Here is an 18,656-nt window from a genome sequence, read left to right as displayed (position 1 = left end):
TCGAATCCCACGTCGGGCTCCCGGTGCATGGAGCCTGCTTCTCCTTCTGCCTATGTCTCTGCCTCTCTCTCTCTCTCTCTCTCTCTCTCTCTGACTATCATAAATAAATAAAAATTTAAAAAAAAATAAATAAATAAAGTATTTCTATATAGTATATCTACTCCTCAAAATAGAGAATGCGGGCAGCCCTGGTGGCTCAGTGGTTTGGCGCCGCCTTCGGCCCAGGGCGTTGTCCTGGAGTCCTGGGATCGAGTCCCACGTCGGGCTCCCTGCATGCAGCCTGCTTCTCCCTCTGCCTCTCTCTCTCTGTCTCTCATGAATAAATGGATAAAATCTTAAAAAAAAAAAAAAAATAGAGAATGCAAATGGATAGAAAATTGGTCATTCCGTGGAAAGCAAACAATTTTGCTGCTCCTAAGCCAAGCTGCAGTGATGACTTTTTTTTTAGAAGATTTTATTTATTTATTCATGAGAGACACAGAGCAAGAAGCAGAGACATAGAAGGAGGGATAAGCAAGCTCCTGCAGGGAGCCCGATATGGGACTTGATCCCAGGACCCTGGATCACCACCTGAGCCAAAGTCAGGCAGACAATCACTAAGTTACCCAGGCATTCCTACAATGATGATTTTTATTCCTCTTATTAAAAACAAACACAAACAGCCTGTGCTCTCCTACTGTAAAATAAAAAGAACAAATAACGTTGTTCTGAGTGCTGCCACTTACCTTATGTCAGTAATGACAACAACATGTTCACAGTCTCCCTGGTGACAATATAAGTAAGGAAAACCCAGTTTAATATACAGGTCATTGAAGGTGAAATCTTCCATTTTAGCAGTCTGAAATTTTCCATAGCCTCTATCATGGGACTCTGACCACTCAATGATAGTTCTGAAAGGGGGGAAAAAGATGATACTTCATTATGCCACAAAAAAAACCTAAAAATATGACAGAAAATGGTTTGTGACTACAATTATTTCATGAGGCCTGACTCAAACTGGACAGTTACCACCTTGAGGTGAAAATCTCAGTGAATTTGTTTTTATCCAGTAGAGCAACGGTTCTCAAAGTGTGGTTCCTGAATTGTGATAAAATATCATTTGCCCTTTTCAACTACTATTCTCTCATAAATGACCAGTATTCTAGAGGTTACATGATGTGTTTTATCACATCAGACTGAACGGAAAATGTGGAACAATGCCACTGGTCTCATTTTGTTTTGGAAAAGTTACTTTCCCTCCAAATTATTAAAGTTAACATGTAATGGGATTAAATTGGTTAAAATTGAAAATATTTCTCAGTTTCAACTTCTAATATGGTAAATACTAATAGCTATAAGCCCACATAATCAAAGTTCTTTATAGTCCTCAATTATAGTATAAAGGAATGCTGAAACCAGCAAGTATGAGAATTGCTACATTAGAATACAGATACAAATAACTATAATTAAAGAGAATATATATAAACACTCAGAAACAATATACATATATACCCTAGTTGCTAGGACACTGACAGTAAAAGTATGGTCTAATTAACATGATTATGAGCTATGGATTTTTCATGTTATATACTTAACCATGTATTTACATATCCATCTAGGGCAAACAACAGTATACACTGGACAAGCAGAAAAAAACACTGAAAGAATAATTTATTGCTATCACCCAAATAGGAGAAACTAATATAGATTTTAAGTGGGATTTAAAGTTTTTTAGATATATCTATGGCTCAATACAAGATTTGCTATGATTTCTTTTTTTTTTTTTTTTAAAGTAGGCTCCATGCCCAACATGGGGCTCAAACTCACAATCCCAAGATCAAGAGTTGCTACTGACTGAGCTAGCCAAGTGCCCCCAAATTTGCTGTAATTTCTAAGACAGCAGATAGCACAAAGATTTCGAAATGTCTGTGTAGATCTTTGGCAGGAAAATTTTCTTCTTGGAGTAAAAATTTTGATTAATTTACTAGTACCTAGGCTAACCAGATGAAATACCTGAATATACTTTAAAAACTGAGAGAGATCTTTAACCGCAAGACAAAACAGCCTAACAAAACAATTCGTTGGCAAAGACCCTTAGCAGACCAGTAACAGGATTTGTGGAGATCTTGCTATTTTAAAAACTAGAAACAGGAAAGACTCAGAAGATTTTTGAAAACTGTACCTGCTCAAATCTCTGCACTCAGGGTATCTTTTATCATTGTAAAATGTCCCTTCAAAATAAAAGAAGGCTGATTTGTACAGGTCCTACAAGGAAATAGATGGCATTGAATAAAGTCCTCTATTCACAATTATGAAATTGCTGCCAATTCAAAATTTGTAAGTCATAAAACCACACTTACATGCTTTATAGTAACTTCATGCAACTTCACAGAATATGCTTAGCTCATTATTTTATTTATTTATTTATTTTTTTAGCTCATTAATTTAATTAATGGGAACCTCCTATGTGACAAGTACTATGCTATTTACCAGGGATGAGAATGTAAAGATCGGGGATCCCTGGGTGGCTCAGCGGTTTAGCGCCTGCCTTTGGCCCAGGGCGCGATCCTGGAGTCCCGGGATCAAGTCCCGCGTCGGGCTCTTGGCATGGAGCCTGCTTCTCCCTCTGCCTGTGTCTCTGCCTCTCTCTCTCTCTATGTCTATCATAAATAAATAAATATTAAAAAAAAAAAGAAAGTGTAAAGATCTGATCCTTGCTGCTATTTTCAATTTTATCCTATTCCTGTTTTAATCACTAAGTCTGATTTAAATTTATTCTGAGACTCATGAAAGGAACCTAATCAGAAGTGAAATAAACTTCAATACTATTTTATTATAGTGAGTTACGTTGGATCCTAGCATGAAAAACTGAAAGTCACATCTTTGGTAGTTCCACAGCGATAATAAGTGATCATAGTGTTATGTTTTTCTGTTATTTTTTTTTTTAATAGTTTCAGTGTCCTTTTTTTTTTTTTTTTTTAAGTTTGATTTAATTGAGAGAGAAGAGAGCATGAGTGAGAGGGAAAAGGGAGCAAATGCCACACTAAGTATGGAGCCTGAAGTAAGGCTTGATCCCATGGCCCTGAGATCACGACGGGAGCCAGAACCATGATTTGGATGCTCAACCAGCTACATCATCAGGTGCTCCTCAGTGTACTTTTATAAAAATTCTCCCTTCAAATTTTCAATAATTTTTAGGCAGAATTTGAATATTCTGACTCAAGGAATTTTTTTTTTTTTTAAGATTTCATTTTATTATTCATGAAAGACACAGAGAGAGAAAGACAGAGACGTAGGCAGAGGGAGAAGCAGGCTCCATGCAGGGAGCCTGACGTGGGACTCGATCCTGAGACCACGGATCACGCCCTGAGCCAGGGGCAGGTCTCAACCGTTGAGCCATCCAGGCGTCCCTGACTCAAGTAATCTTACCAGTTAAGTACCACAGCAGTCACACAACTGGTCTGAACTGTCAGGCTTCTTAACTTTCAGCCTACCAGACTTTGCAGAAGGGTGTCTCCTGTTCCTCACTGCCCATCAGAATCATAGAGACACCAAAGACCAAGTCTCAAGGCCATTAAATGAGAATCTCTCAGCATATGGCCCAGGCACCAAGGTTTTCCCAAGTTCCCCAGGTGATTCAAATGGGCAAGGGATTCATTCCATCATTTACAGACTATCTGGCACTGGCAGATAGTCTGTAATCTGGTCATTTACAGACTATCTGGCACTGGTGTCACAGTCTGATGACACCCTTATGAGATTGGCTGTGCTGTTTCTCATTGGGCTGTCATTTGATTTCCCTGACCCTCTGTTTCCTCATGTAACACAGGAGTAAAGCCATTACCTTCTTCCCAGGTGCTTACAGAGCTAAAAGGATAATCTGTATTAGAATGCCCTGTCTAGCTGCTGTTCACACAAAAACCACCACAAAATAAACTTCTGGACCCTCAAAGAGGTAAGCTAGGGTCTAAAATAAATGTTCTGAAAGAACACTGCCTTACTTAGACATAAAAAGTTTCAGGGTTTTTTGGGATCCCTGGGTGGTGCAGCGGTTTAGCGCCTGCCTTTGGCCCAGGGCGCGATCCTGGAGACCCAGGATCGAATCCCACGTCGGGCTCCCGGTGCATGGAGCCTGCTTCTCCCTCTGCCTATGTCTCTGCCTCTCTCTCTCTCTCTGTGTGACTATCATAAAAAAAAAAAAAAAAAAAAAAAAAAAATTAAAAGAAAAAAAGTTTCAGGGTTTTTCCATTACAAAATGCTTCTATGGAACTTGAAGTGATTTAGGCAACTTAATGCGTTTGGTTGGCATAATTATTATTTAGAAGGGGAACAGTTCTCCATCTAAATCCAAACTCAGGGCAGCCCCGGTGGCGCAGCGGTTAAGCACCGCCTGCAGCCCAGGGTGTGATCCGGGAGACCTGGGATCGAGTCCCACGTCGGGCTCCCGCATGGAGCCTGCTTCTCCTTCTGCCTGTGTCTCTGCCTCTCTCTCTCTGTGTGTCTCTCGTGAATAAATAAATAAAATCTTTAAAAATAAATAAATAAATAAATAAATAAACAAACAAATAAATAAATAAATCCAAACTCATCCATTAGTAACTTTTCCCTGTCTCAGTACACAAATAGAAGACGTGAGCAGCCTCAACACCAGGTAATTTTGCTTTTCAGTGGCAACCAGAGATTCTCACTAACTAGTTTCCCTATTTGTCAGCTAGTTTTGCTGACCAGCTTTGGGGGAGGGGAGGATTGCCAATCAACATGGAAAAAAGCCAATGTAAGAAGTTACTTCTGTTAGGTACCTAATGTAGCCCCAGCCTCTACTTTCTATTTCCACTTTATAAACAAAGTAACTATGGAAAACTAATATGATCATGTGAACAAAGTCATTTATATATAATTCTAGGCATGTTTGTTGTGTTGCTAATATTCAAATCAGCTGTATTAGAACTTTTCAGAAGTATTCCCTAGGATCTGCTATGAGAAAAATGGTAATGGGAGAGACACTGAAGCAGCTCTTTGTCCTACACCAGGGCTTTATTTATAATAAGCAACAGAGCAGTATGTGCTAAGTCTTTTTTTTTTTTTTTTTTAAGGTTTATTTATTCATGAGAGACACAGAGAGAGGCAGAGACACAGGCAGAGGGAGAAGCAGGCTCCCAGAGGGGAGCTCAATGTGGGACTCAATCCGAGGACCCTGGGATCATGACCCGAGCCGAAGGCAGATGGTCAACCACTAAGCCACCTGGGCATTCCGTGCAAAGTCTTTTTTTTAAAGTTCCTCTAAGCGGGATCCCTGGGTGGCGGAGCGGTTTGGCGCCTGCCTTTGGCCCAGGGCGCGATCCTGGAGACCCGGGATCGAATCCCACATCGGGCTCCCGGTGCATGAAGCCTGCTTCTCCCTCTGCCTGTGTCTCTGCCTCATTCTCTCTCTCTCTCTCTGTGACTATCACAAATAAATAAAAATTAAAAAAAAAATAAATAAATAAAGTTCCTCTAAGCAAGACCCTTAAGAGATTACTGCCCTCCCAAAAGATGAACTAATCTGAGCAACATAAAAAAAGATTAGATATTAAAATGTGAGAGACCATTAAAAAGAAAAAAACAAAACAAAAAAACAAACAAACAAAAAAAACCCACGAGAGAAGAAAATACTGGCACTCATCTTATACATATATTTAAAGAATGCACTTCATCCTTTAATATTATAGTCCAAAAACAAACACGTTAGCAAAACACATTACATTTTAGACATAAGCTTTTAAAAGAGATTTAAATATACTGGTCCAATTCTCCCAGTCTTCTCACATAATAAAGTCATCTAAGTTAATATTCAAAATTCTTGCTTGTTGGAGTGAAGATTCTCCTTTCCTCAGCTACAAAAACTGCAACTCATTGATTTTTTTTCCCTGTGATTACCAGTGGAATACAAGCCAAATACCTGTCTAAAAAAGCATTATAACTTAAGGACCAATTCTCAAGTTTTGTAAGGTGTGACAACAGCATGAAGTGAACACATAACGATTTGGCAAACGCTGAGAACTGGGGAAGGTGGGTAATGGGTACATAAGGACTCATATTATTTCTGGTGTAGTCAACATTTTCCAAGGCACCAGACTCATCAAGAAAGACAAGGACTCAGATAAACAGAAAAAAAAGAAAAATCCCAAAGAAAAACTTAAAAATATGTATATGGTATACATATACATATTTTTATTTTATGGTACATATATGGTCTATGTACCATAAAATACATATACCAATCAGTGAAATAACAATCTCTCCATAGGTCAAACAAATGTCAGTATCTGCAAACTCACTGATTTAGGAGTTCACTCTCCTAAAACCATAGCTGGGAGGAAACACACAGCTCTCTGAACAGGCATATTCCAGAGTCCAGGCATTAGAAACCTGCTACGACTCACAGCACAGCTGAGTTTGCACTTGGGGCCTCCTCTGGAAGCACCCAGAAGGGCAGGGAAAGCTGCCTCTCACCTGGCGTCCCGCCAACACGGCAAAGACCATGCGGCTTGGAAGGCACGTTGACAAGGGTCTGAATCCAGCCTCCACCCCTGCTCATTGAACAGGCAACTCATGACAGCACACTGATGCAACTGTTTCTTACTTTTCTTTTTTTTTTTTTTTTAAAGATTTTATTTATTTATTCATAGACACACACCCACACCCATACCCACCCCCCCCCCCACACGGAGAGGCAGAGACACAGGCAGAGGGAGAAGCAGGCTCCATGCAGGGAGCCCAATGTGGAACTCGATCCAGGGTCTCCAGGATCATGCCCTGGGCTGCAGGTGGCGCTAAATTCGCTGCGCCACCGGGGCTGCCCTGTTTCTTACTTTTCAAATGGTGATAATTCTGTCCAAAACGTGCTGTCTGTCTAGCACATGGTAAGTACTCAATAATCAGAAAGGACATTATTTTAATAAAGAGACAGAAGAGGCAGAAACAATACAACTGTGCGTGTCTTAAGTATTTAAAATAGGACGATGGGTCATCCACCCCTGCTTAGAAAGCTGCTGAATCCATCAGCACTGATGTACAAACACAACGACCTAGCCATGCCTGGTTACAAATCCTCTCTCAGGGTTCCTGGTGCTAAGACCGATTACCAGGTCCGACTCCAACTGCTTTGAGCAGTGGTAACACAGTGGCCATGAGAGTGAATTCAGATTTTGCTTATTAAGGTGAATTTATAAAAACCTTATAATTACAGGGTTTGGTGGGGGTTTTTTTGTTTTTGTTTTGGTAGGGTTGAGAAACTGCGGCTTCTCCTTTAAAAGAAAAGATAAATGTCTCATTTCCCAGCCTGCATACAGCCTTGAAATTCCATTTGTTTCTCTTTAATCTCATGTTTATTTCCAAAAGCACCATGATGCCAAAACTGAGGAAACCAATTATCTTAAAACCATTTTTGGTTTAACTGAAAAACGAAGTGAAATTTATGTGTGAGTCATATGGTCTCTTTCGCTGGTCTCCTTGCCAATCACCAAAAGGACTGGAATACAGCCAGCCTTGTGGGGCAGAGACATATCAAATAGCACCAGCTGATTATCACAGGCACTATAATGGCCAAACGAAATGGTTCCAGAGTGGCAGAGAGAGGACAGTCAGGAAAAATTTTATGTAATAAGTGAGTCTTAAGCTGGGTTTGGAAATGTGAATATGAACCACATGGATGGAGGGAGGGAGAGGGCTTCCTATCATTTTCAAATATTCAAAGGCATGAGAAAGTGTTATGTTTGAGCAACATAAAATTATCTATGGCTGAAGCATAAAGTACAGAAGTAGGGGGTGGATAGTATGGAAGGTTAACTTTGGAATCATCATTACAAAAGTCCTTCTATGTCAGCCTACAGGGGATCCACTTCGATTTTTAGATTGGAGAATGTCAGGATCAATTTCTTTTTAAAGACTTTATTTTTAAAAAATGTTAAAACATTTATTATTTATTTATTTTCTTTAGAAAGAGAGCAAGAAGGGGAGGAAAGGGGAGAGAGAGAAAAATCTCAAGCAGACTCCATGATGACAGAAGAGCCCAACTTTTTTTTTTTTTTTTTTAATTTTTATTTATTTATGATAGTCACACAGAGAGAGAGAGATAGAGAGGCAGAGACATAGGCAGAGGGAGAAGCAGGCTCCATGCACCAGGAGCCTGATGTGGGATTCGATCCCGGGTCTCCAGGATCGCGCCCTGGGCCAAAGGCAGGCGCCAAACCGCTGCGCCACCCAGGGATCCCAGAAGAGCCCAACTTAAGGTGATCTCATATCCCTGATATCATGACCTGAGCCAAAATCGAGTCAATAGCTTAACCAACCAAGCCACCCAGGTGGCCCCTGGCATTGTGGCTTGAAGACAAGGGAGAGCGTGGTAGGATATGAGAGTGGTGGGCAGAAAGGACCAGATAATGGTCTATGTGCAGACTATAATAAAGATGTATATTCTTCTCCTAGATGTAAGAGGAAGCCACTGCAGCTCTGACTGATACTTTAAAAGTATCATTCTGGCTGGTGGAGAGGAAAAACAGAAGTGTGAAGGGAGCAAGGAGAGCTGTCAGTAGGCTAGTCCAGGAAGGAAGGAATAGCAGTTTAACAGTCTGGTACCTTGTAAAGGATCAGAAACCTGGGCACCGCCTAAATATATTTGTTAGCTGAAGTAACTAGATGCAAAATGGGCATATTTACTGAGATAGGAACAATGCGAAAGGCATAGATTGAGGCAGAAAGATCTGGAGTTTTTTTTTTTTTTCCTTCAAAGATTTTATTTATTTATTCATGAGAGAGAGAGACAGACAGACAGAGAGGGGTAGAGACATAGGCAGAGGGAGAAGCAGGCCCCCCACAGGGACCCCAACGTGGGACCCAATCCCGGGACCCCAGGACCAGGCCTTGGGCCCAAGGTGGCACTAAACCACTGAGCCACCCGGGCTGCCCTAGAGTTTGCTTTTGAACAGATTAAGTTTGAGATGGCTATCAGACATCCAGTAAAAACTGTCAAGGATGGGGCACCTGGCTCAGTTGCAGAAGCATGCAACTTGATCTCAGCGTTGTGAGTTAGAGCCCCACGATGGGTTAGACATTACTTAAATAAAACTTAAGTTAAAAAACCATCAAGGAGACTGTTGGATACAGAAGTCTGGAGATCAGAAAAGATGCTGAAATCAGAGATATAATCCTGGGAGTCCCAGCATTTATAGCTATAAATCTGGATAAGACAAACAGAGGTAAGGTCTGAGGATGGACTCCCAGGGCTTTACAACAGAAGTCAGGAGAATGAGAAGCACCCAGCAAAGGAATTAATTCAAATCAGTCAGACAAAAAGAAATCAGGTGGGTGTAACACATTAAAAGCTAAGTAAGTAAAAAATGTTGCAAGGAAGAAGGAATATTCAATTGTATCATGTGCCAATGACTGGTCAGAAAAGGTAAGAACTAAGTCTATGGTGGCGTTGATAAAGCGATTTTCAAAGGGACACCTGGGTGGTTCAGTCTGTTTGGCGTCTGCCTTCAGCAAGGGTCATGATCTCAGGGTACTGGGATTGAGCCCCGCGTGGGGCTCCCCACTCAGCAGGGAGTTGGCCTCTCCGTCACCCTCTGCCCTCTCTTCCTGTGTGTGTGTGTGTCTCCCTCTCAAATAAATAGTCTTTTTAAAAAAGTGATTTTCAAGGAGGAGTGGGAAACAAAGTGAGTGCAAGACAAAGTGATGGCAGAAAAAGATAAACAATGAGCTTAGGGGCTATTATTCAATCATTATTATTACTACTCATTGTTATTAAGTCTGAATAGTTTGTTGAGGAGGCAGAAAGATGAGGTTGGTGGCTGGGGGGAAGACGTGTGGTGGAAGAAAAGTTTTAGGAAGGGAGATACCACAGCGCATCTGTAACGACGGGAGAGCTCTAGAATGGACCAAACCATGATGTGAGGTCCAGGACAGGCAGCCTGGCCTCAGGTGGCAGCAGCTTTAGTCTAGCCACTGTCCCAGGTGGCAAGGCAGGGTACACGGGCAGATGGGCAGATAACTAAATGTAGGTGAGAGGTGATGGAAAGTTCTTTCTGAAGTTACTTTATTGTCTCCGTGAAACAAACAGCAAGGGTTTCCAATGATGATAAGCCGTGAGGAGATGATGGAGGCCACTTCTGAATGAGTCACACAGTTCCCCTGAAATGGGGAAGAGTGAATTGACTACAGAAATGTGATAAAGGGCAGCCTGGGGGGCTTAGTGGTTTAGCACTGCCTTCAGCCCAGGGCATGATCTTGGAGACCCGGAATGGAGTCCCACGTCAGGCTCCCTACATGGAGCCTGCTTGTCTCTCTCTCCCTCTCCCCCCCCCGCTCTGTGTCTCCATGAATAAATAAAATCTTAAAAAAAAAAAAAAAAAAAAGAAAGAAAGAAAGAAATGTAATAAAGACGCCAGGCAGCACCGAGGCTAAGTGGCAATGGCCAGGAGGCACTCAAAATAATGGTTACAAAATCAGGAGAAAGTGCAGTGACAGAGAGACCCTAACGAAAATTAGAGTGCACTCAAAACCATGAAAACTGGGGAAAGACCAGGAGAATTTACAAGGACCACCAAGTGAGGCCTACATTTTAATAGCAGTAATGTGGCTGGAGGCACAAGAACCAGCAAAAACAAGGACTGTGGTGGTTCTTGTTCAAACTCACTCTCCATTCTAGCTGACCCGAATATCCTTTTCTCATCTACAGCACGTGCAACCCCTTCTACGGGGGTCAGGAAATCTGAGGTCTTTGACCAAAATTATACCAAGTAACAGAATTAGCTCAAGTCTGCCCTACCATGAAATTCAGCGGGATCAAAGCCCTACTACTTTACTGGGCAAGCAATCCCTTTGGAAAACTTTGTGGGTGGCAAGTCAACTACTCTCCTCCTTTCCATCCTTATCCAACGCATATGTAAAGTTTCTCCAACCTTCTGAGAGCACCTCTGTGCAAAACGGCAACAAGGACCAAGGTCAGATACTTCTGTGTCCCTGCGTGGTATGGTCCTGAGACCGACAGGACTTGCTTTGGGCAGTGAGGCTCTCAGGCAGACTCCAGCCGTTGACTGGGTGGGGGAGTTAGGACAGATAGCACTCACACAGTGTGAAAGAGGAGGAGAGAATGAAGAGCAAATTCAAATGCTAAGTGAGATCAAGCTGGATGAACATGGAGAAGAGGTTAGACAATGAGGTAGCTCCTATGACCTTAAAAGGAAGGGTGTACACACAGCATGGCTGAGAAATGAAGGGGAAAGAAGAGATCCAAACTGAGCACAGCTTCGTCTTTGAAAATGTCTTGATGACAAAAAGAAGGGAAGTGATATGCTTGATGAAATGGCACAAATGGATTTATTGGAACATTTATGAGCCTGCTAGAATAATCACTACTTACTTAGCTTGGTATTACTATTATTATTATTTCTTGTTTTATGAGAGTTAAGAAAAAAAAGAAACACCTTACTTTGCTTATGTGCTCAGGAGCTTGATCGGGCGTGCTGCTGAATTCCCCACCAATCTGCAGGTCACTGACACAGCAAATTGAATCTCTCAGTTCTGTGAGCTTCTGACTGCCCAAGACCAGCATTGTCTGGTATGGTTTGTGTTCTTTGTGCTAAAAGTCAAACGGTAAATAAGTTAACTGTCCACTTAGAGACGAAGCAACTAAACCATAAATCCTGTCCTGACCAGATCCAAACGAAGCTACTGGTTTTCTTAATTTAAAATTATCCCCATAACTCAGTGTCCTGTGTTTTTCTTAGGTTCTATATTTGTCAATTTGGCATCCATTAATTTCAGTCCATATTAATGGCCAAAATTGTTTACATCTCCCCTGTGATCCAGAGCCTGGTCTCTGAAGCTGCTTTGTTGTTTTAACTCTCACAGAGCAAGTCAGTATCTCCCCTGTCCTAAATCAATGTAAGGTCAGGTAGGGGACAACTAGGGACAGCCCCTACCTACACCCCAGGGCCTGCTGGAATTATTCACACTACTCAAGCCTAAACTATTCATTCTACCCTGCCCTGCGCTTCCCATGGAAACCTTGATAGAGGAGGCTGTGGCCTTTGGCTCCTCACTTCTTCTGTTACCAGTGCTTCTCGTTGTAGCCCTGTAGGTGTGGCATACTCACTCCTCTCAGGAAACACTGAGTAATAAAAAAATCTTGGTCACTCAGCTACCCCCCAAGTGAAAATCCCACAGACACAATTGAGACACTGGAGGCTATGGTCTGAATGTCTTGTGTCCGCCCCAAATTCAGACACTGGAATCCTACTGCCCAAGTGATAGTGTGGAGGTAATGAAGTCACAAGGGTGAAGCCTCATGAATGGGATTAGTGCCCTTGTAAAAGATCCCACAGAGCTCCCTAACTCCTTCTGCCACATGAGAAGTCGTGACCTGAAGGAGGGCCCTCCCCTGACTGTGCTAGCTGCCTGATGTTGGACTGTCAGCCTCCAGAACTGTGACAAATAAACTGCTGTTTATAAGCCACTCAATCAGTGATACTTTGTTATAGTGGTCAGAATGGACTAAGATATTGGCAATAGAATTTTTTTAGTTTAAGCTATAGTTTATAATCAAGATGCTACTAAAATGACATTAGCAAGAACGTTTGGAATATAACTTCATCTAGCAGCATCGTGTTTTATTATCATTATCATCATCATCATTATGATGATGGTCCAACCCAGAGCTTGAACCATGAGATCAAGACCTGACCGGAGATCAAGAGTTGGACCCTCCCCTGACTGATCCACCCAGGCGCCCCAGCAGCAGTGTGTTGTAAAATTTCCTGCTGGAAGTTACCTCACTGAAGTCAAGCAGTCAATACGCTACTCTCATGTTAGAGATGAGAGGTTCAGTTTTCTTGGTTTGGTCTGACTGGTAATTTCAGATCATGATCAAACAAGGTCATTAATAATAACTATATCCCAGATGGTTCACTACTATTTATATTCACAAATGCAATTCACATATAGTAATATTTCAGTTAAACCTTATCAAAGTTTATGACACATCTATTTGGGGGATCAAGAATACATAAACTCTCTTTCTCTCTCTATCTCTCATGAATAAATAAATAAAATTTTTAATTAAAAAAAAGGTGGGGGGGATCCCTGGGTGGCTTAGCGGTTTGGCGCCTGCCTTCGGCCCAGGGCATGATCCTGGAGTCCCAGGATCGAATCCCACGTCAGGCTCCCTGCATGGAGCCTGTTTCTCCCTCTGCCTGTGGTCTCTGCGTCTTTCTCTCTCTGTCTCTCATGAATAAATAAATAAAATCTTTAATAAAAAAAAAAAAAAGAATACATACAGTCTGGGCCAGGACAGAGTTCTTTTTTTTTTTTTTTTTTTATTTATTTAATGATAGGCACACAGTGAGAGAGAGAGAGAGGCAGAAACACAGGCAGAGGGAGAAGCAGGCTCCATGCACCGGGAGCCTGACGCGGGATTCGATCCCGGATCTCCAGGATCGCGCCCTGGGCCAAAGGCAGGCACTAAACCGCTGCGCCACCCAGGGATCCCTCAGAGTTCTTTTTATTAGAGACCTCTAAGACATTTCTGAATATCCCTAACCTGTTAACATTCTGTATTTTCATCAAAGAAGAGCGGTCTTTAGTTAGACAACCTCCCAAGTGTTCTGAATTGCTCAGCAAAAGTTACCCCACTCCTTTACCAGTCATCTACTCTGTAAAAAAAAAAAACAAAACATTCTAAAACTAAAAAATAAATCCAAGAATTAATATAATTAGAATCACTGTAGATTTACATATACTTTCAGTTGCCTCCAGTGTAGGAATTAAGAATAATACATTTTAATGTTATAACTATCACAAAAAACAGCATGTTTGCATCTATTTTGAACCTTAAGGATTGTGATGCTTCAAATAATTAGACCCTTTGACAAAAGTCACCTGTATTATCTGTGAAATTCAAAAGGTTTTACTACTGACCTTATGAAATATAACAGGGTACAAGATATTCACAGATAGGATAAGCTCCCCTTCTTCAATCATGTCTGTTGGATTTTCAGGTTTTTTTCCTATGGCATGTGACTCCTGAGGGAGAAAAATAAGTAAAAGACCTTAAAATCACACAACAACTCAGATTAAGAGGCAGTGGGAACAACAGCCATAAGTAAGATCTGGAGTCAGACAGCTCTGTGTCTGACTCCTAATTTTAGTTTTAAGAAAATTGGCAAAACCTCTCTAAGCTTTTGCTTCATCTTCTATTTTTTTTTATTTTAAAGATTTATTTATTTATGATAGACATGGGGGGCGGGGGACAGAGACACAGGAGGAGGGAGAAGCAGGCTCCATGCCAGGAGCCTGATGCAGTACTCGATCCCAGGACTCCAGGATCGTGCGCCCTGGGCCAAAGGCAGGCGCTAAACTGCTGAGCCACCGAGGGATCCCCTCATCTTCTATTTTTTAAAAACAAAACAAAAACAGCTCACAGAAAATACTCATTTTATAGAACTACTGCTGGGAATGTGTACATAAAATATCTAATAATGTTTGGGACTAAGTGCTTAACAACTGATGACAAAACAGGAATATCAACTAATGTTGGTATAACACTGGCATTTACAGTTACTATTAACACTTTTATGTATCTCTGCTCATAGTATTACAAAAGCTATTTGACAGCTGATGCAGAGTTCAGATTTACCCAAGGAATATCAGCAAGTTACAATGCAAATACAGATCTGTTTGGCTCTAAAACCCACACTGTCTTGCTTTTTACAACACTATCATCACATCTGTAATACCTCACGCTTTCTTTCTTTTTTTTTTTTTTTAAGATTTTATTTATTTGACTTATTTGCACAAGCAGGGGGAGCAGCAGACAGAGGGAGAGGGAGAAGCAACGATGCAGGGCTTGATCCCAGGACCCTGGGATAATGACCTGGGCCAAAGGTACACATTTAACCTACTGGGCCACCCAGGTGCCCCAATATCTCACACTTCTATTATGCATGCACAATTACTATAAAATAGCCACCACTAGAGTAGACTAGTTAAAGAAGTACAGGTGCAAAAATCAGAGGGAGTGACTTTATGCAAAACAGCATAGGAGGCAGCTTTAGAGATCATTCCCTCCACCAAAGCAACCAATAAGATGGAACGAGAGACTGGATTCAACTATTTTGGAATTCTGGAACCCGATCAGTCAGTTATATCAACTAGGAAAGTGAATAAAAAGACAAGCTGCTGGTGTTTCATAAATAAACACAGAGTGCAAAACAACTACCATCCCCCATTCCTCAGCCTCACTGCAGATGTGGAAATAGAGGCCCATGTTCCTGGAACAGACAGCTGATGCTATGACAAGCAAGGGGGACCTTGTTCTTCCTAAGCTGGGGACTGTTTTGGTTGCTCTGGTGATATCTTGATGGCGTGGTGTTGACACTTGCCTTGGTGTTGGGCCTCCTGCCAGCAGTGGCTTCCCAGTCAGCAGCTATTGGTTAATTTAAAAACAGGGCCTTTTTTTTACCCTCCTCATGTGTGGAGACAGATATTTATGGAAATCTTGAACAGGTCACTGGCTGCCCACAGAGATAATGAAATAAATATTCATAACCATACATAACAAGGAGTACTTGTCACTCCAATAATCCACAAGTAAAAAAATATACTCAGAATGTCCAGTATATATTATTCTCAACAAAAACTTATATAAAGCATACAAAGAAACAAGAGACCATGTCACATTCAAAAGAAAAAAAAAAGATCTGACAAAAACCACCCTTGAGGAAGCCCAGATATAGTAGTTACTAGTCAAAGATGTTACATCAACTGTCTTAAATGAACTCAGTGAGCTAAAGGAAACATAGACAACTAAAAGAAATCAGGCTGCTCAATAAGTGACAGACATCTTCTCACAGAAACTATGAAGATAAGGGAGTAGGGCAACATATTTAAAGCCATGAAATAAAAAAAACATTAACCAGAATTCTACACCTGGCAAAACTATCCTTCAGGAATGATAAAGAAATTAAGGCATTTCCAGATAAAAAGAAAAAAAAAGGTGAGGGAGTTCATTACCAGTAGACTTTGTATAAGAAATGCTAAAGAGAGTTCTTCAGGATGAAATGAGAAAGACACTAGAAAGTAACTTGAATCCATAAGAAGTGAAGAATACTGGTAACAGCAATGACATACACAAATATAAAAGCCAGAATTACTGTACTTTTTCATTATAGCTTTTTCCCCAACAGCAAATGCACATAACAATATTTACAAAGATGTAATCTGAGACAATAACAACATTAAAGGAGAAGGACAGAGATGTATATGAGCAGAGTTATCTACGCTTCAAGGTACTACTGAAACAAAGTTGGTATCATTAAGACTAGGTTGTTATAATTTTCTAATGTTGGGACACCGGGGTGGCTCAGCAGTTTAGCGCCTGCCTTTGGCCCAGGATGTGTTGCTGGAGTCCTGGGATCGAGTCCCACGTCAGGCTCCTTGCATGGAGCCTGTTTCTCCCTCTGCCTGTGTCTGCCTCTCTCTCTCTCTCTCTCTCTCTCACTCTCTCATGAACAAATAAAATCTTTAAAAAAATAAAATAAAACAAAATTTCTGATGTTAACTGTAATCCACAAGGTAACCACAAAAAAATAAGTAAAACACATACAGATGGGAAGAAGGAAAACAAAATACACCATAAAAATTCAACTAAATACAAAAAACGGACAATAATAGAGGAACCAAGGAACAAAAGATAGTATAACATACAGATATCTAACTGGTAGAAGTAAATCCTCATCAGTAGTTAAATACAGATGGGCTAAACTTTTCCATTAAAAAGGCAACGACTGGCAGACTGGATTAAAAAAAATTGATCATCTATACACTCTCTGTAAGAGACTCATTTTAGATGTGAAGATACAAAGGGTTGAAAGTAAAAAAAAAAGGGGAAAAGATATTCCACACAAATAGTTACCAAATGAAAGGTGGGGTGGCTATCTTATTGTCAGACAAAATAGAATTTAAGTAAAAAAAGGTTACAGGAGACAGAAGAGGACACTATATATTGATAAAATGTGCAATCCAAAAAGACAGTCTGATAATTATAAACATACATAGCTAACAACAGAATACCAAAGTATATGAAGCAAAACTGACAGAACTAATGGGAAAAATACACTGTTCCATGATAATCGGTGGAAATTTCAATACCCCACTTTCAATAACAAGTAGAATAACCACACAGAAAATTAATAAGGAAACAGAGGACTTGAACAACATTACAAACCAATGAGACCTAACACACACAGAACACTCCGTCTGACAATACACATTCTTCTCAAGTGCGCTTGAACAATTCTCTAGGATAGACCACCAAGTCCCAATGAATTTGGAAGTACTGAAATAACAAAAAATAAAAAGTATTTTCTGATTATAATGGAATAAACCTAGAAATCAGTAATAGAAGGAAAACTAAAAAATTCAGTAGAAATTACAAAATACTCTTAAACAACCAATGGGTCAAAAAAAATCACAAGGGAAATTAGAAATTACCTTGAGACAAATGAAAATGAAAACACAACATAAGAAACTTATAGGCCATAGCAAAAGCAGTACAAAGAGGGAAGGTTACAGCTATAAATATCTACATTAAAAAAGAACAATCTCAAGTAAATAATCTTACTGTATTTACTGTATACACTAAGGAACTGGAAAAAGAAGAGCACACTACACCCAAAACAAGCAGAAGGAAGAAAACAATCAAAACTAATCCAAGAAAAAATAAAATATCTGAATAGTAATGGTTTATTGGTATATTGATATAATGGTAAGGAGACTGAACCAGTAACTAAAAACCTCTGAACAGGGACACCTGGGTGGCTCAGCAGTTGAGCATCTATCTGCCTTTGGCCCAGAGCATGATCCTGGAGTCTCGGGATTGAGTCCCGCATTGGGCTCCCTCCATGGAGCCTGCTTCTCTCTCTGCCTAGGTCTCTGCCTCTCATGAATAAATAAATAAAATCTTAAACACAAAAACAAAAACAAAAACAAAACACTCTTAACAAAGAAAAGCTCAGGACTAGATAGTTTCACTGGTGAACTGTACCAATCAAAGAAGAATTAATTAACATCAATCCTCTTCAACATCTTCCAAAAAGCCTGAAAGAGAGAATACTTTTTATTTATTTATTTTTTAAAGGTAAGCTCTAAGCCCAGTGTGGGGCCTGAATTCAGGACTCTGAGATCAAGAGCCCCATGCTCTACCAACTAAACCAGCCAGGCACCCTGAGGAAATACTTCTTAACTCATTCAATAAAATCAACATACTCTTACAACAAAACCAGACAAAGACGCTACAAGAAAACTACAGGCCAATATCTTTTATGAAGATTAACTGCAAAACTCCCTAACAAAATACTAGCAAACCAAATTCAGTAGCATATGAAAAGGATTATCACAACCAAGTGGCATTTATCCTCAGGATGCAAGAGCAGTTTAACACATACAAATCAGTCAATGTAAATACCACATTAACAGAAAGATGGAAAAAACCCACATTATTATTTCAACTGAATTGCAGAAAAAGTATGAGGAAATCCAATCTCCCTTCACAATAAAAGCACTAAATAAAATAGGAACAGACGGGAACTTCCTCAACATTATGAAGGACATATGTGAAAAATCCACAGCTAAAATCATAT

At 40.4% G+C, this 18,656-nt stretch overlaps 1 protein-coding gene across 4 annotated transcripts in view; it reads right to left on the bottom strand.

Annotated features, from left to right (window-relative positions):
* SNAPC3 (small nuclear RNA activating complex polypeptide 3) overlaps positions 1-18,656 on the bottom strand; it is a 44,429-nt gene that overhangs the window by 10,576 nt on the left and 15,197 nt on the right. For all 4 annotated transcript variants that reach the window (XR_007413995.1, XR_007413996.1, XR_004803781.2 and 1 more), the window contains exons 4-7: positions 13,936-14,040; positions 11,450-11,599; positions 2,162-2,244; positions 726-890 (exon numbers count right to left, since the gene is read on the bottom strand). Coding sequence is in view for 1 of the 4 variants with exons in the window: in XM_025432938.3 (XP_025288723.1) it covers positions 726-890; positions 2,162-2,244; positions 11,450-11,599; positions 13,936-14,040 (503 nt within the window). In the remaining 3 variants the exon portion in view is untranslated. The remainder of the gene's footprint in view (positions 1-725; positions 891-2,161; positions 2,245-11,449; positions 11,600-13,935; positions 14,041-18,656) is intronic.

The sequence above is a fragment of the Canis lupus genome, chromosome 11 (assembly GCF_003254725.2).
Source record: "Canis lupus dingo isolate Sandy chromosome 11, ASM325472v2, whole genome shotgun sequence".
Classification (NCBI taxonomy): domain Eukaryota; kingdom Metazoa; phylum Chordata; class Mammalia; order Carnivora; family Canidae; genus Canis; species Canis lupus.
The sequence above is the reverse complement of the archived record's forward strand: the minus strand, read 5'-3'. Positions and strand labels throughout refer to the sequence as shown.